The following is a 24,482-nucleotide window of genomic DNA, read 5'->3' as shown; positions in this document are numbered from 1 at the left end:
CAGCTTGGCTGTGGGTCCCTGTGGGTGACACGGCAGGCACGGTGACCCCATCTCCCCAGTGTGCCCGAGTCGCTGCTGCGATGATCCCCGCACTTGCTCTTGTATCTGAGCAACTAGCATTAACAGAACACTGTTCCTGAGTCGCCCTGCTCCTCCCTCCACAGCACCTCCCAGCCTCCCGGTGCCTCTCAGCAGTTTTGAAGGGTCTTTCTCTCCCCGTCTGGTCCCTGTCTGGCCGCTGCCCCCTCTTTTCTGCCCTCCTCTCGCTCTGATGTCATCTGTCCCTGCTTCTGTCTGTCCTCTCTGCAGACAGGCTTTCCTGTGGTTTCCCAGGAAAGGGGCTAAAAGCCCAGCGCCCTCTCTGTCCTCCCTTCCCCCTTCTCCCTCTTTGCCTCTGTCTGCATCTCCTCTCCATCCGTCCCTCTCGAGGGACACGTTGTCTCGGCTCGTCTCCCCTCCGTGTCCCCTCTCTTAGGTTCCCGTCTCTTTCTCCTGTGTTCTCACTCTCGAGCGTCTCTCATCATCTTGTTTCCTTTCTCCCCTCCCCGCTCCAGCCTTCTGCAGCCCCCTTTCTCCTCCTGGCTCTCACTCCCTCCATCTCTCTCTTTAATCCTTTCCCCCCATTTATCACACACACCGTGCCCCACGTCTCCTAGTCCCGTTCTTCGGAGCCCCGCTTTCCAGCCCTAGTTTTTTCAGTTAAGCCCTTCATCTTACTTCCTTGCCAGTCCGTCTCCAGATCCACACATCATCTTGATGCACTTCATCTCCCAGATTTACGTTCACCCCGGTCTTCTCACCACCCATCTTTGGCCTTTATCCAGCCCCATCCTGCCGTTCGTCTCTGCGCCAGCGGTTACTTCCGGGAGCCCCGTCCCCTCCTGAGCCGGCCTTGCCAGCCCTGTCGGGTCTTCGCGCCCATTCTGTGCCCTATCTCCCAGCCCTGCTCAGATCCCCACGCATGCCACATCTTCTGCCACCCCCCTTTCGCTCTCTGCCCCTGGGCCACCTTTCTGCCCCGTCGGTCATACCAGCTGCATGCTGTCCCTTCCTAACCCTGTATATACATTTTGGCTCAATGCGAAAATTTCTAATAGTTACAAATCTCTGTTTTCTGGAAGCTGAGTATCACCACCATGGAATGCATCTGAAAGAGAAGGGGGAATGTAAAATCCTATCAGAAGATTAAAAATTGTCAGTCCATTTTTTATGCATTGGTTTTAAAATTTTATTTATGTAAGTATTTGTGGCTGTGCTGGGTCTTCGCTGCTGCTCGGGCCCTTCCCCAGATGAGGTGAGTCTGGTTTCCGTGGCTTCTCTTGTTGCTGAGAGCTGCCTTCAGAAGTTGTGGATCCTGGGCTCTAGATCAGGTTCAGTGGTCGTGGAACACGGGCTTAGCTGCTCTGCGGCGTGTGGGATCCTCCCAGATCAGGGATGGAACCCAGGTCTTCTGCACTGGCAAGCGGATTCTTTACCCCTGAGCCTCCAGGGATGCCTCTATCCATTTTATTATCACAGTGACTAGTAGTCCATTTTAAACTTTGAGCGAATTGGGAAGATCAAATTCTCTCTGCCGTCAGCTGCCCAGGGACCCCTTCCCACAGGGTACCACCCTGCAGAGATGGCCTCTCTCAGCAGACGCATGGGCAGGACAGTGGCTTGCTGGGTCCACGGCCATGAATTCCCAGACGCATTTTTTACTAATATGTTCTCAAGATGGAGCTTTTACCCAGGATTCATGATTTGGGCAAATTTAAAACATCCTTCCTTTTCAGCTACTGAAGCAGTTGCTCGAATAGCAATAACTCCAGCCCGTTGCTCGTATGGCGTTGTAGCCTGAAGGCAGGAAATAGTATGGAAAGTATGTACCTAAAGCTCTCACAGGATGTCCACGGTTTTGAAGTTTGATTGGTGAGGACAAAGGGCCTTGTGGTTCCTCATTTTCCCTAAATCTTCCCTCATTTTCTAAATATGCCCCATAAGATTTTTTTTCCTAAAAGACTCCTGAAAGAGGAAATGAAATAACTGAAATACATTACATTCTCAAAGGTTAAATTCTTATTATGAATTTTATGATTTGTTATCAGAGCTAGCAAACCACGTAATGGTACAAGTATTAGAATTAATGTGACTGCTCTGTTACTGTCGTTTAATTATTTAGAATCATTTGCTGAAGAAAAAAATGATGCTCCATCCAATTGTATTTGGATTTTGTATTAACCATCAGTTTTATATGCTTCATTTATGCTTCTTTGAACTTTCTTGTGTTTACTACAGTTGGCCATATTCACAATAATTAATATAACTGAGCCCTGTTTCACTCCTTTATAGTAAATATATATGTATATTTCAAGTGAGTAAAAGACTTTCAATCAACAGAGCCCACAAGAAGATATTCACTCAACAGCCCTGCAGGCTTTTGTGGATGTTTGATGATGACTTTTAGAAGCAACCAGTAGAGGGAAACACAAATCTTGCTCCTACCCCTGGCGAGGTGTGACGGTGACAACATGTTCACATGCTGGCAAGTCAGGCAAGAGTGACTGAAAACAACTGAAAGAAAAGTACTTGGTTCTTTAGGACAAACAGGGCTGTCGTACGCTTTTGCTTGTGTGTGAGTGCGTGACACAGGAGTTTCTTAAAATAATTCTCATCTTCACTACACCAGAGGGACACAGCTATCGTTTTTTCTATTCTGTATTCTGGATTTTAAATTTTATTTGTTTACCTGGGGTGCCATGGAGCATGTGGGATTTTAGTTCCCAACCAGGAATTCAACCCACGCCCCCTGCAACGGAAGCTCAGAATCTTAACCACTGGACCAATAGGAAAGTCCCTTATTTTACTTATTTTAAACAATGTTTGGTCTCACCTTTGATCAACTTCCACTCCATCCTCATTCTCACTAATATTTTTTCTAAGATTTTTTTAAAAATATGGACCATTTTTGAAGCCTTTTGAGTTTGTTACAATACTGCTTCTGTTTTGGTTTTTTGGCTGCAAGGAGTGTAGGGTCTTGGCTGCCCCTATCAGGGATTAAACCCGCACCCTCGGCATTGGGGGTCTTAGCCACAGGACTGCCAGGGAAGTCCCCACTCTCACAACATTCTGAGTCCCAACGTGTCACCCCTTTTGGCCCCCAGTCGGCCACAATGGAGACATAACTCTCCCAGAACTGATCTCATGGCCAACCTCTGATGTCGGTCCGCGGGAGTCGGGTGAGGCCATGAGGGACCCTGGTCTCAGCTCCTTCTTGGTCAGACGTGCTGAGTATCTCTGAGCGCTCAGAGCTGCTGTGAGGATGAAGAAAGAGGACCCATGAGAGGGGACAAGGTGATGCTGGCGCAGGGTCACCCCATCGCCACGCTTGTTCAGACCCAGACCAGGTCCCTTAGCTCCAGCAGCCACAACAAATCGAAAACACGATATTCCATCGAACTTGTTTGACTTTGCTTGAAATAATAGTAATAGTAATAACCTAATTTTTTCCAGCCTTTAACCCAAGCTGAGTACCTTACCCGCTTTAGAGTTTTCAACCCTCGTATGAACCACGTTACAGATGGAGAGACTGGGACACAGACAGAAGTCCCGTGCCCAAGGTCACACGGCAGGCAGTGGCAGAGCTGAAGTTCGAATCCTAACACTTGCACATTAAGCCACCGGGATGAAAGGATAGCAGCAGAACTGCCAGCCAGTGTTCTCAGCATATGTTACAGCTCTTTCTTCAGTTTTTCTGCCAAATGTGTCTGATAGAGAATTTGAATCCAAAATATATAAAGAGCTGTCAAGATGCGATAAGAAAAGAAACCAGTTCTAAAACAGACAAAAGATTTGACTATTGTACATCTTCACTAATCAAGATCTGTGGATTGTGAATAAGTGTGTGGAAAGAGGTTCAGTGCAATCTAAAGCCAAGATGAGAAACCAGTAAACCGCAGAATGGCTAAAATCTAAAAGACTGGCCGCGTCAAGTGTTGGTGAGGACGTGGAGGAGCTGGAACCCTTGTACACCGCTGGTCAGAAGGCAAATTGGTGCAGCTGCTTTGGAAAATGGTTTGACAGTTTCTTAGAAAGTTAAGCCAATGTTCATTGTTCAGTCCACAATTACACTTCTATACATTCACCCAAGAGAAATTAACACAGACGCCCACGCAAAGGCTTGTCCATGTCTGCAGCAGTCCTGCTTATAATCCAGCCCTCAGGTCTCTTCCTGAGGCCTGGAAGGCCACCAAACACAGGTGCTAACACATGTCAGTATTAATGCTTGGAATGTTCTAGAAGGGCCTCTCTACCTAGAGGAATTCTTTCCCACCCCATTGAGCCCCATTTTTTTCTTTTTTGCTAACTTTTACATTTTTATTTTTCTAAAAAAATTTTTAATAATTTTATTTATTTATTTTTTTTGGCTGTGCTGGGTCTTCGTTGCCGTGGGAGCTTCTCATTGTGGTGGCTTCTCCTGGTGCAGAGCTCGGGCTCCAGGGCCCATGGGCTTCAGCAGGTGCAGTTACCGGGCTCTGGAGCACAGGCTCAGCAGTTGTGGCTCACGGGCTCAGTTGCCGTGTGGGATCTTCCTGCACTATGGACTGAACACGCATCTCCCGCATTGGCAAGCCGTTTCTTTACCACTGGGCCACGAGGGAAGCCCCTGAAAAAGCTTTCTGAGGACAAAGAAGATTAAATAAGGACCTATATAGTCAGACAAGTCTGGGTTCAAATGCTTGCTCGGCCATTATCACCCCAGGGGCAGCTTTGGCAAATGCCTCCTCCCTCTGGGACTCAAGTCTCCTTATCCGTGTAGTAGGGATGTGATAGGAAGAGCCTTGGTGTCTCCCAAGGGCTGTTGTGATAACCTTCACAGAAGGGCTTTAGAACCGGTTGCTCCACCTCGGTGAAGATCCCGCAGAGCCTCTGCCCTTCCACAGGCCTGGGTGAGGAGGGGGAGAGTGGGAACTCACCCTCCCTTCCTCCAAACTCCTCTGTGGCTCCCTAGTACCATACTCTGCACCAAGGTCATCCACAGCCTCCTTTAACTAATTCACCACCTATTGACTGAGAGCCTGCTGCATGCTGGGCCCCGAACTGGCTGCTAGTCCTGCCCTCTCAGAGCTGGTGGCTGGTGGGGGAAACTCACTGAGGCCAGGGGAGGGACCCCAGGGAGGGAGTTGCGAGGCTGGGTGGGAAGGTCCATAGCGTGCAGGGGGCTGTCCACTTGGTTGCTCGTAGGAGCCATCCAGGTCAGGCCTCGGGCTGGAGGAACACGGAGGTGAGGCAGGTCAGGGGGCGGGCTCCGCAGAGAAGGCTGGGGGCGGCGCCACCGAGAAAAGAGTTCTAAAGAATTCCTCCATCTTCTTTCCACCAGCCCTCTCTTCCAGCCAGTCGTGGCAGAATCCTTCCTCTGCCTTGTCCCCTCCTTCTGTTGCTCTCCGACCCGGCCAGCCCACGCATAAACGCACCTCCCACCGGGTCTTCCTCAGCTGACTCTCCAGGCGGAAGCGGCTGCCTGCAGGTGCCTCCTCTTGTCTCCTGCTTCCTTTCAGTCCCCTCAGTCTATTTCCCACACACAGCCAAGGGGAAGTCTCTCCCCCGCATAAAATCCCCTGGCAGCTTCCCATGGCTTAGGATAAGATCCAAACACCTGGCCCACAATGCCCTGCGGGGTCGGTCCCTGCCCGCCTCTCCCATGCCCTCTCCCGTCTCTCTCCCTTCCAGCCACGCTGAACCACGTCATGAACATACCAAGCACGTTCTGACCCCAGGGCCTTTGCACTGGCAGTTCCTTCCACTGCAGCTTCCTCTTCCCACTCGAGTTCTCTTTGCCTGGCTCACTCCTCCTCTACCATCTTGGGACACCTCCCTAAATACCCCCACACCCCTAAGCTGGCACCTGCTCATGGCGCCCTGCACCCTTTCACTCCCCTCCCTTAACTGTCAGCTCCCTGAGAATACACAGCAGCCTCTCTGTTTGCTCCTGCAGCAGGAGCACCTGGGACCAGGCCTGGCGCACAGTAGGTGCTCCGTGCAGGCAGAACCGAGTTCCAGTCGCAGGGGCTGGTGCCTGGAGCTCCAGACCTTCTGCAGACCTGTCCTCTGCTGAGAGAAGAGACCCAGATGGCAGAGTCAGAGCTGAGGCCCACTGGACACTTCAGCCTCTGCGCCCCAAGGTGGTGGGCCCCACCAGCAGAAATCACCCTGGCCTTGGGGCAGGGCTGACCTCAGTTCAAATCCTGGTGCCTAAGCAGAATTACAACATGACCCCAAACCTCCTTACTTCCCAAGAGATTAATTTATCAAAAGGTATACTGTATCTTTGGCAGTTTATTATATATCGGTTTCGTATCAGTTACATACATACACACATTTATGCGCTAAAGTGGCAAAAATGCACATGTGCTCAGTCATTTCAGTCATGTCTGACTCTTTGCAACCCTGTGGACTGTAGCCTGAGAAGCTCCTCTGTCCATGGGATTCTCCAAGCAAGAATACTGGAGTGGGTTGCCGTGCCCTCCTCCAGGGGATCTTCCCCACCCAGGGATCAAACCCGCATCTCCCGTAACTTCTGCATTGCAGGCGGATTCTTTACCACTGAGCCACTGGGGAAGCCAAAATAACAAACAGAAACCAGTAATAACAAAATGCTGGCGAGGATGTGGTACGGCTTGAACTCTCCCATAGGTTGCTGTGGTCCATGCAAGACCTGCTCGGGAATGTTCACAGCAGCCCTCTTCATTAGAGCCCCAAAGTGGAGACAACCCATATCCATCCAGCAGATGAATGGATAAACAATATGTGGTATATCCATCAGTGGAATCTTCAGTTCTGTTCAGTCACTCAGTCGTGTCCGACTCTGCGACCCCACGGACTGCAGCACGCCAGGCTTCCCTGTCCATCACCAACTCCCGGAGCTTGCTCGGACTCATGGCCAACGAGTGGAACATTACTGGGCCATGAAAAGAATGAAATACTGACACAATACTGCACGGATCAGCCTCAGGAACGGTCTGCTACGTGAAAAAAGCCAGGCATGAAAGGACACATGCTGATTTGTATGGTCCATCTGTGTGTGTCGGGAATAGGCCATAGAGACAGAGAACAGATCAGTGGTCGCCAGCGGCCAGGGGAGGGGAAATGGGGAGTGGCTGTCTCTTTTTCAGGTGATGAAACGTTCTGGAATTAGAGGGTGGGTTTAGTTGCACAATTTAGTGCATGTACTGAAAACCACTGAATTGTACCCCTTAGTGGATGAATTGCATGGTAAGTGAGTTGCATCTCTATAAAGTCTTGGCAAAAAGAAAATCCTGGTGCCGCCAGTGATCTCACAGCTGTATGTCTTTGGGAAAGCCCCTTGCATTTCCTGAGCCCAGGTTCCGCCTCTCTCAAAGGATTGACCAACTCACGGCCGGTAAACAGCCATGCAGGGTAACCATCCATGCTTTCGGGGAACAACGGCCCCACTGGAGCTGGAGGACGGGCTGCGTATAGACACAGGATATGTTCAGCCCACGGGCAGTGCCCGGGATGGGTGATGGTACTTAGCATCACCCTGCAGCCCTCAAGTAAGTGACAAGGTGGACGGGATCACCAAGCGTGACTTCCTTCACCCCAGAGACATCGCCAACTCTTGAATGCCGTTCTTCTGTGTGTGGGTGTGTGTGTTTCTGTTCAGAAAGAAAAACACATGCTCATTATAGAAAATTCTGAGATCTATGAAGAAGGGAATTGAAACCCCAGCAAACCTGCCATCCTCAGAGAACCACCTTTGACCCCTAGAGCACATCCGTCCTTCTCTATGAAGGCAAAGACAGAAAAAGATGAAGGAACATTTTTATGCATCGGCTTCTCTTCAAATCAACTTGTGAACATCTAGTTTATTTGTGAAAATTTTGATTGATTGATTGATTGATCGTAAATCAGGGGTCTTCCCTAGTGGTCCAATGGCTTAGACTCCACGTTTTCAATTCAGGAAGCCTGGTTCGATCCCTGGTCAGGGTTCTAGACCCCACATGCCGCAACTAAGATCCAGCACAACCAAATAAATAATTACTGAAAAAAAGAAAGAGAGATGCTCACCAGGGAAACAACGATAACACTGCAGTGGAAAAGGTTAAAAACTATGGGAAATAAAATGCCCTCCTCTTCTCCAGCACCTCAACCTGCCTGCAGAGATGATCACTCTGGGTCGTGGGTGCATGTCTTACAGATCCTTCTTTTTCTTTTCTTTCTCTCCTTCCTATCAACAGTTAGTGAGAACTACCCACCCGTGCATTTATTCACCTCATCATTCAAGAAATATTTAAAATGCTTGTCAGACGTCAGACATTTGTCTTTCTCAGTCCACACGCTACCTACACAAAGTGCTAATTGTTCAGTCACATCCAACTCTTCGTGACCCTATGGGATTCTCCAGGCAAGAATTCTGGAGTGGGTAAGCCGTTCCCGTCTCCAGGGGATCTTCCCGACCCAGGGATAGAACCCGGGTCTCCTGCCTTTCAAGCAGATTCTTTACCTTCTGAGCCACTCAGGAAGCCCCACCTGCACAAAGTGTATTTTAAAGGTTGCATGGACATTTATAAAGCAGCTGCAGAGTTCTCAGGATGCCACACGGGCCCCTTGTGCTGGGCACTGGGGTTGTTTGCGGTGTCCCCCTCTTCTGCGAAGTGCAGGTGAAGTGTGTTCCTGTCCTTTCTATTTTATGATTGGGCCAAGAGTTGAGCACGTTTTGCTGACGTAAAAAGGGAGAGCTCGGAAGGGCAAGGACTCATCTAGGATCGCAGAGTGAGGCCTCAATGGCACTCAGACCCACAGGGCAAGGACTGAGCTTCTTAGGAAACCCCCTGCCCAGCCCCAGGTCATTTCCCCAAGGTAAAAATGGGTTTCCTTGGGGGATTCCCGCCCCAAGCACCCCCCTTAAGTGATACATGGCGCTCCTTTCTCCTTGCCGTTACCTTTTCAGCACCACTAAAATGTTTATTTCAGGCCATGTGCCTGTGTGTGTGCTCAGCCGTTGTGGTAACTCTTTGCAACCCCACGTACAGTAGCCCACCAGGTTTGTCTGTCCAGGGGTTTTCCAGGCAAGAATACAGGAGTGGGTTGCCATTTCCTCTTCTGGGGGATCTTTCTGACCCAGGGGTTGAACCGATGTCTCCTGCATTGGCAGGCAGGTTCTTTACCACTGGGCCACCTGGGAAGCCCATTTAAGGCCATAGCACCAGCTGCTGCTGCTGCTGCTGCTGCTGCTGCTAAGTCGCTTCAGTCGTGTCCAACTCTATGCGACCCCATAGACGGCAGCTCAGCAGGCTCCCCCATCCCTGGGATTCTCCAGGCAAGAACACTGGAGTGGGTTGCCATTTCCTTCTCCAAGGCATGAAAGTGAAATGTGAAAGTGAAGTCGCTCAGTCGTGTCCGAATCTTAGCGACCCCATGGACTGCAGCCCACCAGGCTCCTCTGTCCATGGGATTTTCCAGGCAAAAGTACTGGAGTGGTGTGCCATTGCCTTCTCCGATAGCACCAACTAAATAGAGTCAGATTTGACAGCACCTGTTGCCCTCACCACTTCCCTTGTGGCTCACCTGAGGCCCTTGCAGGTTGTCCCACAGTGGGGTAGGGGACACAAGATTTCACAGAAGGTCTTGCGCTCCGCTGGACCCTGCCTCCTGGCCACTCCAGGCGACGCAGGATGCCAGACCCTGGGAGTCAGGCCTCAGACTTCAATAAGGGCTAGGAGACACAGAAGAGCCAGCATCATTAGGATGATCCTCAATGTGACCTTTGGAAAATACTCTTTTGGAGCCTCAGTTGCTCTATGTGTAAAATGGGCATAATAATAGCCAGTGTTTACAGAGGCCTTCCTCTATGCCAGGCCCCAGGCCAAGCAATTTATAAGTATTCATTCATTTAATCTGTTCAACAGCCCCCAGAAGGAGGGGCTGTTCTTCAAATGAGGAAAGATGACACAGAGAGGTTGAGCAATATGCTCCAGGTCAGACAGCAGGGAGGCCATGGCGGAGACGTGCGAACCCAGGCATTCTGGCTCTAGAACCTTATACCTGTATGGCCTAGGGTTGTGCAGATGAAACCAGGTAACCTGTGCAAAACAGACAGTGAACCATCATGAGATGTTTACTGGTGTTATTATTACCGTTGTTGTTATTATTTGCCTGATTGGTTGCTCTTCGCCTCACTGAGTCTTATTTCCCTCAGTTGCTGAAAAGTCTAGACAAGGCCTGTCCTGGCCCCTCCCCATCCCAAGTGTCTCCCCATTGCACCCGTTCCTCGGCCTCATCTACACCCTCTCCAGTGGTTTGCTCCTACACAACTTCCCATAGGATCTTCCCAGAGAATATATCCACTCAGGCTTCTCCCCTGCTCAAACCCTCCCATACCCTCAGGATAAGCCCCAAACTCCCTACCTGGCCCTGGCCCTAATCCCAGCAGACCCCTCCCTCCTGGCTCCTAGCCCCTCTCATACTTCTGAGACCAAGGGAGAGCGGAGTTTTTGTCTAAAGACTTCTATTTTCCAAGAACCACAGAGACAAAACTCCAGCTCCCCAGATCTCCTCCCTAGGGTCCCGTTCCTCCACGCCAGTTTTCCAGCTCTCCCTCTGAGTTCGTTGGTTGAATAATAAAAAGTTCCCAGATCCATTCCAGGCCCTGAGAAAAACTGGCCACACCCTTGGCTGTAATCACCTGTCAGGAGTTAAACTGTGTCCCCTCTCCACCAAAAAAAAAAAAAAGAGAGAGAGATGTTTAAGTCCCACCCCACCCCCCCAGACCTGTAAATATGACCTTATTTGGAAATAAGGCTCTCCTCGTGGCTCAGATAGTAAAGACTCTGCCTGCAATGCAGGAGACCCAGGTTCGGTCCCTGGAGAAGGGAGTGGCAACCCACTCCAGTACTGTTGCCTGGGAAATCCCACGGACAGATGAGCCTGCCAGGCTACAGTCTGGGGTCGCAGAATCGAACACGACTGAGTGACTAACACTTTCACTTTCACTTCTTTATTAAGTGGATGTAATGAAACTAAGATGATGTTGTACGGGGTTAGGTTGGCTTTACCTCCAGTAACTAATGCCCTCAGAGGAAGGGGAGCGGCACACCCTAGAAGGAATAAAGGCAGAGAAGTGCACGTGAAGAAGGAGGCAGAGGTCACAGCCGTGCACGGAGCCAAGGAGTGCCAGGGTTACCAGGAGCCTCCCTCTCAACGCTGGAAGAGGCGAGGAAGAGCATACTCCCTCTAGAGCCTTTGGGATTCCCTGGTGGCTCAGTGATAAAGAACCCGCCTGTCAGTGCAGAAGACCCGGGCTTGATTCCTGGGTTGGGAAGATCCCCTGGAGGAGGAAATGGCAACCCACTCCAGTATTCTTCCCTGGGAAATTCCACTGCCAGGGGAGTCCTGTGGGCTATCGTCCGTGGGGTCGCAAAAGAGTCAGACACGACTTAGTGACTAAATGGCAAGAGCGTTTGGAGGTAGCATGGCCCAGGTGACACTTGACTTTGGATTTCTAGCCTCTAGAACTGTGGCAGAATAAACTTCTGGGTTCCCCTTGGGCCCAGGGCATCCCACACAGTATGTGGGATCTTAATTTCCCAGCCAGGAAGCACAGAGTCTTAACCACTGGACCACCAAGGAAGTCCCGAATTTCTGCTCTTTTTAAACCACCCAATTTGTGGTAATTTTTTATGGCAGCCGTGCAAGCTCAGTCACTCAAGTGTGTCCGACTCTGCCACCCCATGGGCCCTGCAGCCCACCAGGCTCCTCTGTCCATGGGCTTTCCCGGGCAAGCATATTGGGGTGGGTTGCCATTTCCTCCTCCAGGGGATCTTCCCCATCCAGGGATCGAACCCACCTCTCCTGTGTCTCCTGCACTGGCAGGGTGATTCTTTACCACTGAGCCACCTGGGAACTGTACGGTAGCCATAGGAAACTAGTGTATCACCCAACTGTGGGCACAAAGAGTGGGTCTCAGGCCCAGGGTACTGAAGGAGGTTGCGAAAATAACCTCTGGCCAAGTGGGTGGTCCTGCCCTCATGGAGTCTGGAAATTTTCCTAGTCCTCAGGGATCACACGGCATATCTCACCTCATAGGGCCGTATGGAGACTGAACTCTCTTTTCCTGGTCCTAACCCGCACCCCCATCTACACACACCTTTGGCTATCTACCTGGCTGGAGATGGATGTTGAGGTTTCTATTAACAGAAGACTGGTTAAAGCACAGAATGAGACCGTCTATTTGAGACAGTCTAGACAGGCAAGTGTAGTAAGTAGAGACCCAGATTATGTTCCACTTCCATTTAAAAAGTTTTAATTGCACCCACCCAAAGGGAGAAGGAACAAAATGACCACGATGATAAAAGAACTCAGCATTTGGGATTTCCCTGGCGGTCCAATGAGTAAGACTCCAAGCTCCCCGCGCAGGGGGTATGGTTCGATCCTCGGTCAGGGAACTGGACCTAACACACAGCGACTGAAGATCCCGCAGGCCGCAACTGAGGTTCTGCATGCCGCCACAAAGGTGGGAGACCCTGTGTGCCACAACCAAGACCCAGCGCAGCAGAATAAACAAACACATAAAAACCCATACTAAAAAAAAAAATTGTTTTAAGAAGAAAAAGAATCAGGATGTCAATCTGAGCTCTGCCATCTGCTTGCTGTGTGACCTTGGGCAAGTTACTTAACCTCTCTGGGTCTTGGTTTCCTTTTTCTCAAGTCTGTTCTGAAGGTTTAAGGAGTCAGTCTATGCAAGGTACTCAGCACAGGGTCATAGAAGTGCCCCATAAGGATGGTGGCAATGATGTATTTCCTAGGGACACACACATGTTCATCACTCACTCAGCAAGGTTTCACTGGCTGTGCTCCTCCTGTGAGAGAGACTGGACAATGAACAAAGCAGACACCGTTTCCACTTGCACGGAGCTGATATTCTGGTGGGGAAGACACTCAAAAGAGAGCAGTGACGAGTGAAATATTTGGGTGAGTGCGATGGCGACAAGTGCTACGGAGAAAAATAAAAGCACGGAATGTGAGAGGGGCGGGGTGGGGCGGGGCGGGGAGACCAGCTGTGTGGCTTCTCTGGGGGCTGAGTCTTCCTGGCAAAGGAGTAGCAAGTGCAAAGGCCCTGGGGTGGCAGAGGGTCCCTCATGGCTAGAAGGAGGGGGGCTGGGGGAGGGGAGGGTCTGGGAGGTGCAGTCCCCCCTTGTGGGCCGAGGCAAGGGTTTTGGCTTTTCCTGTGAGTGGGATTGGAGCCATATGTGCATGTGAATATATGTGCTTATTTGTTTAACCTAGAAAGATGTCAGCTAGGCGCTTCACAGAGTCACGATGGAGACAGTAAGGGCATCGGGGTGGGGTGTGTGGATCACACATCCCTTGAGCCTCATATCTACTCTTTTCATTTTTTTTTAAATGAAAGAATAAATCCCCATAACATTTGTGCAATTGACCATTTGAAAGCAAAAAAGGGCAAGAACCCAGATCTCTGTTCGCCAGAGCACGCCCCCATCCCAGCTCAAGGGACATCCATGAGAAAGCCACTGGACCACTAATGGGGCCCAGATGTGCCCAGAGGTGGCCCTGGCCCCAGACCTGCCTGCCTGGACACTCGCACGGAGTTCGGCTTTACAGCCAGTTTATTTCCTGGACTTGTTTTAAAGAAAAACCCAGGGGAGGATCTAAGGGCCTGGCCAGCCCCTTCTGTTCCCCACCCAAGCTCTCCCAACCCACAGCTCTGAGCTGCTGCCCAGAGAAGGGCAGTTCTTCCCTGCAGTAGAAAGCCAACCAGTAAAAATAGAAGGAATGATGGAGCTAGAAAAATCGCCATTTGGCAACCACCATAGTAATAATTGATTTAGGCAGAAATCACCAGCGAGGGCTAAACCTCGTGGGAGGAAGCTTGAGAAGTAACAGGATATTCACATGGTCCTGGAATGTCTTCCCGCAAGATACAGATTAAATACAAAAAGGGAGAAAGAGGAACTTTATCCACCTTAACCAAGTGGTCTAAGATGACGTCACCAGGAATGGGACAGGCTGACGTCACGTGCCGCATGATAACTTGCCCTGGGAAGGGCATGGCCCGACCACTGTGGTTCTGCCCACAGCGCACAGCCCAGATTTTAACCACGGGGAAGCATCAGAAAAGTCCAAACTGGGGGACGTTCCATGAAAAGACCTGGCCTGAACTCTTCAAAAATGTCAGTCACCAAAGACCAAGGAAGGAGTTGTTCCGGAAGAAAGAGACTGAACAGAAAAGACAAGGAAACTTAACGCGTGATCTGGATCGCTCCCCACCCCCACCAAGGAAAGTGCTGCGGAGAACATCACTAGCACAGCTGGGGAAGCTTGATTGTGACTGTGGATTGAATAAGAGCGTTGCACCGATGCTGAGTTTCCCAATTTTGATCATTAAACTGTGGTCATAGGAAAGAATGTTCCTGTCCTTAAGAAACATCCACTTACATAGTGGCAAAACGGCATCGTTTCTACTGCTTCCTCTCAAATGGTTAAAAAAAAAAAAAAAGGTGGGAATGTGTTACCTGTGTAGACAGAGAGAGAAAATGCAAACTTGACAAGATGTTATTCTGAAGAATCCGATGGAAAGATTCCAGTGTATTGTACTTTTCTTGCAACTTTTCTGTCAGGTTGAAATTATCTCAAAATAAAAAGTTTCAAAGAAATCTAAAACACCTGTCTCCCTTCTCTCTCCTAATAGTCTCTATCCGCCCCCCTTTCACCCCTACACCCTCCTAGAGACGTAGGCTTTGATTGCTTTATTATAAATCCTCCCAGACTTTCTGTAGGCAAACTCAAACAAGAATGAAGACCACGCTCAATTCCACCCTTCTTCCCACAAAAAGGAGCATGCTCTGCAGGTCATTTTTTTCCCTTCGCTAAATGTGGTTGAGTGGGGCGGGTCCACATCAGGACAGAAGAACCGTCAACCGTTTGATCCCCACTCCCGCCACCCGGTCCAACATCTTTTAAAAAAACCCCTAGGAACTCGCACCCACCAGCACTCAGGTATGCCTGGCACAGGCCTAGAGGCTCAGCCGTCACGCATTCTTCAACCCAACCTTCCCGGAGGCCTCCACCCCTCTGGGCCGGCTCAGCATCATCCCTCTTGCCTTGGGCCTTTCCCTGGCTCCCAGCTCTTGTTTCTTTTCCTCTTCTGACTTGGCTAACTCCATTCTCCACCAGGATGGGAGGAATCAGAGTCAAAGAAAAGCAGGCCTCATGGCTCGTCTGCTTAAAAGGCTCTGTGCCTGCCCTGGGGCTCAACCAGAGTCTGATTCCTCCTTGCCACCCACACAAGCGCTGCAGGACATGGATCATCTCATCAACCCCACAGAGTCCCCCCAGCCCCTCTCGGCAGGAGGACAAGCTCATTCCAGCCTCAGAGCCTCTGCACTTGCTGCTGGCTCCTGAGGCTGGAGCCCTCGCCTCCTCCAGCTCCACTGGAACGGGCTCTGGGCTCCAGCTCTCCGGGCCTTATCAGAGGGCGCCCCACCCCATCGCTCCGAAGCACATGCTCTCTTTAATTCCATCTTGGCCTGTCACTGTAGGAAAGCAGCTTGTTTATTTAGTCACTTGTTTGTTTTCTGTCTCCTCCACTAAAACATGAGTTCCCTGAGCCCAAGGACTGTCTATCTGTTCAGGGCTGTAACCCCGGGGCCTCGAACACGCGGGTCTCACCCAAACCGACTGCATGGACGTCCTTTTCTCTCGGGAGAGGAAGGCACTATCATCACCCTATTTCAGAGGCAGAAACTAGAGTGTCCAGGGGTCTGAGATGGGGAGAGCTTTGCTCCAGGGCCTGCGAGCCAAGGGGGTGTGAGCCTGGTTCTTGACTCCTGGGATAAGGGGAGTCTGGTACACCCTGGTTGAATGCCGGCTGGGGGTTCCCATGAGGCCCACCCCTCGGGGAGTGTGTGAGGACGATTCTTCATCCCCATGTGTCAGCACCTACTGTGGGTAGGTGGATGCCCCCCAGGGACCTGGGACACAGTAGGCCCTCAGCACACTGATGCCCACCCCTCACCCACCCCCAACTCCCTGACTTCCCTTCAGGGAGGCCAGCTACAATTTGGCGATTGTTAGAGAACTTTTTTTTCTTTTGGGAGGAAAGCTGCAAGTCATTAAGGGCTGCTCCCGGCCTGCGGGTCACCATTTCCTGTTTAGAAGAAAGAATCATCTCTCCTTTGGAACACGAAGCTCCCCCACCCCCGGCCTGGCTCTGGGGCTCCGGGGCGCCTGTGACGCCCGCCCCGCTCAGCTCCCCGCAGGAAACTGGCACCTTCAGCACCTTTTGTGCTCAAAAAGGACACTCATTTTCTCCCGGCCCCAGGAGGGCCCCAGAGGTGAGGTCACCATGCCAGCCAGCGGGGAGTGAATTATCTCAGTCCCGGGACGCAGTGCTGACCGCCTTCCCGTCCTGTCCTCGAGCAGGAAGTAGAATGACCCCTACCCTTTGGCCCGGCTTCTCACCCTCCCGGCTCCAGCCAGCCAATTTCCTCGCATCAAAGGCCATTTGGTACCCAGCAGTCAGACGGAGGTGTGGGCCTGCCAGGGAGGCCGGAGCGGGGCCCGGAGCCCTTGGAAACAGGAAGGACATCCTCTGTCCCTCCTGGCTCACCACATTCCACTCTCATCTGGAGCAGCAGCCGCGCCCTCTCCAGAAGACCTGCCGGGCTGGGGAAGGCCCCACAGCAGGCCTGCTTGATAAGACCTGGGAGCCAGCTTCCTTCCCCGTGAGCCTGGTCGGCTTGAGAACAGGAGGGCCACAGAGAGGATAAGGAACCTGCGTGCACAGCTCTGCCGCCCACCAGCCCGCAGGTGTTTCCCGACCTCCGCATCGGACAGGACATCCACGCTCCGAGGAAAACCCACCTGCACAAACAAGGTCTCCCGGCAAACCCAGAGGGCCAAAGCCAAGACTGCAGGCCATTGGGAGCACTTGAGCTCCCTGTATCCCTGCCCCGTCCTTCCTCCCTGAAGGCCATTGAAAATACCCCTGCGGCAATAAAACCAGGTAGACTTTTTATATATAAATTAACCACTTTATTGAATATCAATAAACCGTACATATAACTATACAAAACGTTTCCTTAGTACAAAATGTCGCTTGCGATATAAATACCAGTGTACCTTAAAAAAATTGTAAACATCTTCCTCCCGGGCCCACCTGTTGGGCCCCGAAAATAGTTCTGGGAGACACAGTGGTGGGGCCGGAGTGCCCCACTCGGGCCCCCGACAAGGGAAGGCAATTATTCACAGTCCCTTTGGAGACATCGTTAAATTGCCCATGAAACAGGTGCCACCATGACACACAGGAGGCTGAAATAGCTGCCTGGGCCCGGGGGCATCCTGGGGTGCAGACGCAGTCCTGGCATCAGGGGCCACTGCCGCGGGGCACCTGGGGGTGGCCGCTTGCATAGTGAGGCGCACCTCCTGGAGGGGCGGCCTGGGGTTCCCTGGGGGGCAGGAACGTCTCAGTCTGCCGGCTCTTGTCCCCGAGCTCCAAGCAGCTGCACCCCAACAGCTCTGGAGTCACAGAGCTGCGCAGAAAGGCCAGCTCCACGGATGCTGGGAGCAGCGGCTGCCAGGAGGGTCCCTGCGGCAAGCCACCCCCCCCACCCCCCCAAGCCTGGCAGGGCATCCAGAAGATCAGGAAATGGTCCCCAGGGTCCACCTGGACGGTGGAGCTCAGGAGGGGATGCTGTGGCAGTGACCAGGAGGCAGGGTACTTCCTTCTGGAGCTGGGGGAGGCCACCCCGGGCTGCAGGGAGGGCCCAGAGGGGCGGAAGGAGCCTTGAGAGTCAGCGTGGCCCCCCTGAGCAGCCCGACTCTTGGTGCTTGTGGAGCAGGGACATTCGGGAGAAGGTTCTGGAGCATGTCTTGCACTGGTATTTCTTGACATCCGAGTGGGTCTGGAGGTGGGCCCGAAGGTTGGAGCGGTCGGCAAAGGCGCGGCTGCAGTGGGGGCACGAGAAGGGCTTCTCGCCTGGGGAGAGATGACAGGAGGGGTTGGTGGAGGTGCAGTCACTCAGGAGAACAGCTGACGTCTGCTGACATCCCCAGCCACCCCCAGCCTCTGCCACCCGGCTCACCCCAAACTTGAAGGGCTCCCGTGATCCAGAGAAACCAGGGGCCTGGATTCGGCAGGGAGCGCTACCGCTTCCCACCGTGTGGCTTCTCTGAGCCTCCGTTTGCTCATCCGTAAAATGGAGCCGTTCAGCCCCCATGCACAGGGGTTGGTAATTGAGAGAAGGAGAAGGCTGAATCAAATACTTTCCCTGCCCTGCCGGCAGAAGTGCTCAACAATGACGCGGCAGTGACGGCCGCGTGTTTGCCAAACGCTTTGTGCCAGGGACGGTGGAAGCACTTCCCACTATCTCACTGAACCCCACCTTCGTCCTGAGTTTAGGGATGGAGAAACTGAGGCACAGGGAATATGCAGGGTCTCAGCAAGAACCAAGCAGCCCGACTCCAGCGCCCTTGGTTTTAACCACTACAGAGACTGCCTCTTAGTTAAGGAGGCTGAAATGGGTGTTTCTTATTATCATCCCTGTATTGCTTTCCTGCGGGGACAAAGCTTAGCTTAAGAGTCACCCTAAAAAGTGCCCCCTCCCCTCCTCCCCAGGTCACTCCTTTTCACTGCTTCCCCATCACTGGGATCACACTCAAGAAAGTGTCTGTCTGTACCCCCCGTCAGAGAGTCCCACAAAGGCAGGAACCTCCCCACCCCGAATCCATTCCAAGCTTCCAACCCAAGGCCTAGAACCCCCAAGAGGCTACAGAAATCTTTTCACCTTGTGACTTTTTAAAAAAGAATCCCACCTGAGGCCCTCATGCCACCTGGGCGCCCAGGCTGTATTGGGAAGAGCCTTGCACTCAGGGCTGGATACACAGTAGGAGCTTTAAGTACTTGGACAACAAATCTTTTTTTAATAATAAAAAAGAAAAGGTCTCAGAAGAGCCTGACTGCTCAGTCACCACCAGACAACACCATTCACCAGCTTTTCATAATTCCTGCTCCAATCAAGAGACTGTAACTCACATTCCAGAAACCTTCCAGCAAATGCTGCTTCGCTTTTCCTTGGGGCTGCGTTTCCCAAATAAAGCCAGAAGAGTAACTCATTAAATAAATACTAATCAAGCCTCTAACTCCACCCAGGCACTGTTCTATAATACTGAATATTCTTTTCCCAGAAAAGACATTCTCTTCTCCTCCCATTCCCCCGTGTCCCTAGGCCAAGGCCGCCTAGTTAAATCCTGGTGCTGGAAATAAATGAATGCCAGCAGCCCTCCTGGATGCCTGGGGGCACTGTGCAGTGCTGGGCGGGTGGGGTCCAGAAGCCAGGTGCCTGCAGCCCACAGGGGAGCCTCGGTCACGGGCTCAGTCTCCTGGGGCCAGGAACTGAGGCACCAGCAGGACGGGGCCGGGGCCAGAGGACTGGGGAAGGGACGCCTGTGTGACCTGCTCTGCCATGACTGGAGTGCCTCTGCATAGAAGGCCCGAAGGCTCTGATGACTGCGTCCTGCAAGTTCTTCCTCATTCACACCATGCTCTGAAAACTCAGGCCCTGGGCTAAAAGCGGATGCGGTGCCTGGGTTCCCTGCTTCCCCTCGCCCCCCTCAGGTGAGGCGCAGGAGCCCTGACTCCGGCCTGTAAAGCTGGGACTTGGGCAAGTGGCGGCCTTCTCTGCGCCTCCGTTTGCTCACCGCTGAGACGGGGTGAGGACAGCCCCGCTCTCAGGGCGGCTGCTGGACTGACTGCTCCAACACAGGTGACAAGAGAGGTCTGGAGCGCGTGCTTTCCCGCCTACGGCGCTCAGCTTATCTTTATGTTACGTGTGATTAGACACAAACCTGGACAAAGGGGCCGGCTGGATGGGAAGGGATGGGATGGGATGGGATGGGTGGAGGTCTGTGTGCAGAAGCAGGAGGCCCGGCAGGCCTCCACCCTGCACAGACCCACTCCCCCACCCTGGCCCGGCCACATCTCTCTGGTGCTCCTGGAGTGTGAAATGGGCACCAGGCCGGCGGGGACAAAGGCCGCCGAGGGGGGCAGTGTACATGCGATACTCCCTGGATTAAAGGGGCCTGACACGCTGCAGGCCGGCAGCTGCGGCCCGGAACAGGTGCTGGGCACCGCTGCCCCGCGCACCTGCTCCAGCCCCCAGCCCCCGCCTCCCGGGCGCACCATTAAGACGCACAATGGGAGGCGAGGAGGATGGCGCTGGTGCATTTCAACAGGCTTTGTGTGTCTGGGCCGTGCCTTTACATGAAAATAATGTCCGAACGGGTGGGGAGAGAAGCTGGGGGGCTGAGGGGAGCATCGCAGGGCTTCTGCTGCCCCCAAATAGAGACCCCCGTCGCTGGGCAGCCACACAGGCCAGGCAATTGGACCTTTACGTGTTAAAATCAGGGCTTTTGTGTACCAAGGAAGAAACTGCAGACACGGGCTGCAAGCTCTGGAGGTTGCCTGCCTCCACCCGTGCCCCCTTCCTCCCCCCCCCGGAGGAATGACATCAATAATGCCTGCAAAATGCCAGGCTTCACACACCACCTCACTGACCCTCACAGCTCAGAGGTCAGCCCCTGGGCCAGGAAATGCCAGAACTGAGTCTCCAACCTGGCCAGGCTGACCCCCAAAACCAACAGTCATGACCCTTGAATCCTCTCTCTGAAGAGCAGCCCCAAGCAGAGAGGCCTCCCCCATTCACCCTCTGAAAAGGTGGAGCGGTTACCTTTTCTGCACTTCCGGAAAGCTAAAGGCTAGGACGGGTTCCATCTCACAAGTTTCTACACATTTAGCATTACAGTTTTTGAAATGCCAAGACCTAATTGTGTTTTCTGCCAGCAAAGGAGTTCCTGGGCCTGCATGATGGGATTAAGTTTATCTGTTCAGCAGTGAGTGGGGGTGGGGAAAGCAGGTCTGAGAACCATCACGATACTATAACAAGTCATTATCAAGTGACAAGCAGCCACTGAATCTAGACTGCACCCTCTACAATACTACCGTAACCCACTCCATATGATTAAGTTATAATCAGAGAGGCTCAGAGAGTTAAATCCCGTACTCAAAGACACACGGCTTGAGAGCAGAACAAATACCAAGGACGATTTTTGTGCCTGCTGGTCGTGTCTCAAGCATTTTCTCAGGTTCTTTCTATCCCAGGTGTCTCATTTAACCGGCACAGAAACCTCACAAGGTGTTTTTACGCTTATTTCACAGATGAGGATACAGAGGCTAAGGGAGGTGAAACGCCAGCCCAAAGTCTGGGGAGGATCCCAAAGCAGGATCCAGAGCGGAGGCAGGTGGGCAGGCTGACAACATCCTGTCTGGCTAGGGTGGGAGTGGGGGTGGGCTAGGGGAGGGTGGAGCAGGGTGGGCCCCTTCACACCTGGCCCCAACAGCAAGGTGTTGTTTATACCTTTCCCATATCCAGCTCCAACCCATTTGGCTGAGAGGAACTGAGCCTGCTGAGGGACATGTAAAAGTTATCTACTCAGCCCGAATGCTTAGCTGATGAATGATGGCATGTTTCTGCCAAACTTCAGAGCCAGGCCTCCCCGAACTCTCGAGCTAGGTGTCAGGAGACGGCGGGGGCCTCGGTTCCCCCAATCTGAAAGTAACAGCAAAGCCCATCTTACAAGCGCTGGCAGCGAAGGCAGAGAGAATGGGGGCTAGGGGTGGGGTGGGACTCACCGGTGTGGGTCCGGACGTGGCCCTGCAGCAGCCAGGGCCTGGAGAAGGCCTTCCCGCAGGTGCTACAGACGCAGGGCAGCGTGTGGCTCCGGATGTGCATCTTGAGGGCACCCAGGCTGACGTACTCCTTGTTGCAGTATTTGCAGTTGAAGGCCTTGCGAGACTGGGGGTCCTTGGCCACAGAGAGCCCGGTCAGCTGCTTGGGCAACTGGCCCAAGCCTGGGAAGGCAGCATAGCCCTCAGCCTCCAAGGAGGAGGCTGAAGTGGACGAGAAGGACGAAGGAGCCGGCGAGGGTGGGCTGGGGGGCTGGGAGCCTTTCCCGCTGTCCTCGTCGGACAGGGAGGTCAGCTCGCCAGCCTTGGGGATCTCCTGGGGCAGCAGAGAAGCCCAACTGATGGGCTGGGCTTGGGGCGCCAAGAGAGAGTCCCAGATGAGTGTCGGCAAGGAGGCGGTGGGATTGAGGACCTCGGGCGGTGGGATGGCTGCCAGCAGGTGGGCCTGGTCGTAGGGCTGCTGGAAAGTGAGCTCTGAGCAGGGGACAGAGAAGAGGGCAAGGTCAGGCGTGAGCTCAGTCAGCCAGCAGACATCAGCCTGATGTGGGCCAGGAGCTGAACGGGGCTAGCACTCAGGGCTTATCAGATGAATACCAGATTCACTACTAGGACAGACAGTCTGAGCCCCTCTTCACCCAGGTCACCTGGTTCTCCCTCTTCCGGGAAGAATCCCCCTTCCCTAGCTCCGACTCAAGGGGGTCATTTCCACATCTCCATCCTCCTGAGGTACCCAAGTACCCAGCTTGAGGCCAGACCCCAGCATCCTGGCCCCTCGTCTCCTCAGCTGCCAAGGCACCACACCCCTGTCCCAGGCCCCCTTCCATACACATTCTTCTCCCACACCCTCCCCCAAATCCCCTGGACTCTTTCGGAGCCCTCGGCCCGGCGTCTGTCCAGATAGAAGCCTCCTCTTCTCACTTTTGGGAGGGGCGCCCCTCTTCTCTGCGGCTGCTAAGTTTCCGTTTCCTCAGCCCAAGACCACCGCCCTCCAAACACCCTCTCCACATCTCCCGGACCCACCTGACCCGAGCTTATCCGCACCCAGGCTCTATTCTTTGACTCGACTCTCGCCCCTCGACTTCGTCCCCAAGCCCCCTGCTCCTCCAGTGCTCTCCCCATGCAGCCTTCGCTTGCCTCCCCCGAACTCCCCAGGGGTCCGGTCCCCTCACCTGGAGAAGAGTCGTGCAGCTCACTGTAATTGGGTCTCCGGCGGGAGCCGGCAGACTTCCTGACGAGGAAAGAGCGCGGCATGGTGGCCGAAGCAGCGGGTGGGGGGGGGGGGTCTCGCCGGGTCGCACCGGGATCGCAAAGCTCTCCACCCACGACGCCGTGCAGCTGCGCTGTGAGTGGAGACGGGCCGCCGATTCCCTTAAGTACGCCAGTCGCGGGTGGGCGTGGCCCGTCCCAGTCACGCCCCTTTGTCACCTCCGCGCCAATCGAGACGCGCCTTCGCCAGCGGCCCCGCCCCGAGCAGGTGCGCTGGGGGCTGGCGGGGCTCGCGCCGCGTGGCGTTGGGAGCCGGGCGGGGCCGCGCGGACGCCGGGCCTCGGGCGCGTGCATGGGCGCCGGGCGGCGGGCTGCCGGGGGCGGGGCGCTGGGAACCCCTGGACGAGGCGGGACCCCTCTTCAGGACTCGGGCGCCCGGGCCGGCTCGGCGCCGCAGGCTCTCCCGCCTCTGGCGCCCCCTGGCGCCACGCGCCGCGGCTCTGAGCACCTGACTTTCGGAGACCGCCACCTCCTCGAGTGTCGGAACGGGGCAGGGGGTGCCTTCGCCCGTAGAGTGCCCCGCAGAGAGCGTGGGATTGACCAGGGGCAGCACACAGTTCGGGGGCGGAGAGAAGCAATGGACCCCTCCACGTGGCTGCTGACAGTGTGCAATGCCACGGCCCTTTTTTTTTTTTGCAAAGCAAACGGGCATCAGCTAGAAAAACGCACATACTGACTGTGTGCCCACTAACGAACCAGGCACCCCTCCCGGCGCTGGGGGGGATACAACCCTGAACAAAACACTCGGGGTCTCTGCTGAAGGGTCGCTCTCCCAGTCACGTGGGGGAGACAGGCGAAGTCAACAGGCAATTCCAATGCAGAGGGAAGTGTATTTCGATGGGTTGGGGGGGGGGGTGGGGACCACAGGGCACTGTGACAGTCAAGAGGCGGGTCACTTGACCAAGGGTCTGGGCAACTTCCCAGAGGAAGTCAAGAAAATGCCGAGGGGAAAGGCCTGAGGTTAGAGGCAGTAACCATCTCAGAGTTACTGAGAGCCTCTCTCAGGATGGGGGTGGGGTGGGCAGGGCGGCAGGGTCAGGGCCTGGAGGAGTCTGGACTTTGCTCCAGGGGCCCTGGAGAGCCGAGGAGGGACCTGTTTGGAGTTTGGTTGAGAAAGATTACTCTGGGCAGGTGGGAGAAAGAAGTGGGGAAGGGCGGAGCTCAGGTAGTTGCCTCACTCGTCTGCGGTCATTGAAACTGTGTCTAAAGGACCTGAGGCTAGGCTCCACCGGGGGTTCACTGATTGATTCAGCTGTGGGCTGGGCCCAGGGGAGGGACTGACTTCACCCCCAGCTCTCCTCTGAGCCCACTGACTGTGAGAGCCACTCCTGTCCTGGACTGGGGATGGGGCACAGGCCTAAATCCGAAGGTCTCTTCAACTTGTTTCCACCTGTGGAAACCTGTTAAGTCCCTCCACTCACCACCCTGCATGAGAGCAGGGACAACTGTCTGGATC

At 53.7% G+C, this 24,482-nt stretch overlaps 1 protein-coding gene across 1 annotated transcript; it reads right to left on the bottom strand.

Moving 5' to 3' along the window:
• SNAI1 (snail family transcriptional repressor 1) lies at positions 17,036-23,094 on the bottom strand. The gene is made up of 3 exons (XM_013968979.2): positions 22,930-23,094; positions 21,707-22,234; positions 17,036-17,995 (listed from the first exon to the last, which is right to left on the bottom strand). Exons 1-3 carry the CDS (start codon positions 23,009-23,011, stop codon positions 17,811-17,813), a joined length of 795 nt encoding a protein of 264 aa, XP_013824433.2. The 5' UTR covers positions 23,012-23,094; the 3' UTR covers positions 17,036-17,810.

The sequence above is a fragment of the Capra hircus genome, chromosome 13, assembly GCF_001704415.2.
Source record: "Capra hircus breed San Clemente chromosome 13, ASM170441v1, whole genome shotgun sequence".
Classification (NCBI taxonomy): domain Eukaryota; kingdom Metazoa; phylum Chordata; class Mammalia; order Artiodactyla; family Bovidae; genus Capra; species Capra hircus.
The sequence above is the reverse complement of the archived record's forward strand: the minus strand, read 5'-3'. Positions and strand labels throughout refer to the sequence as shown.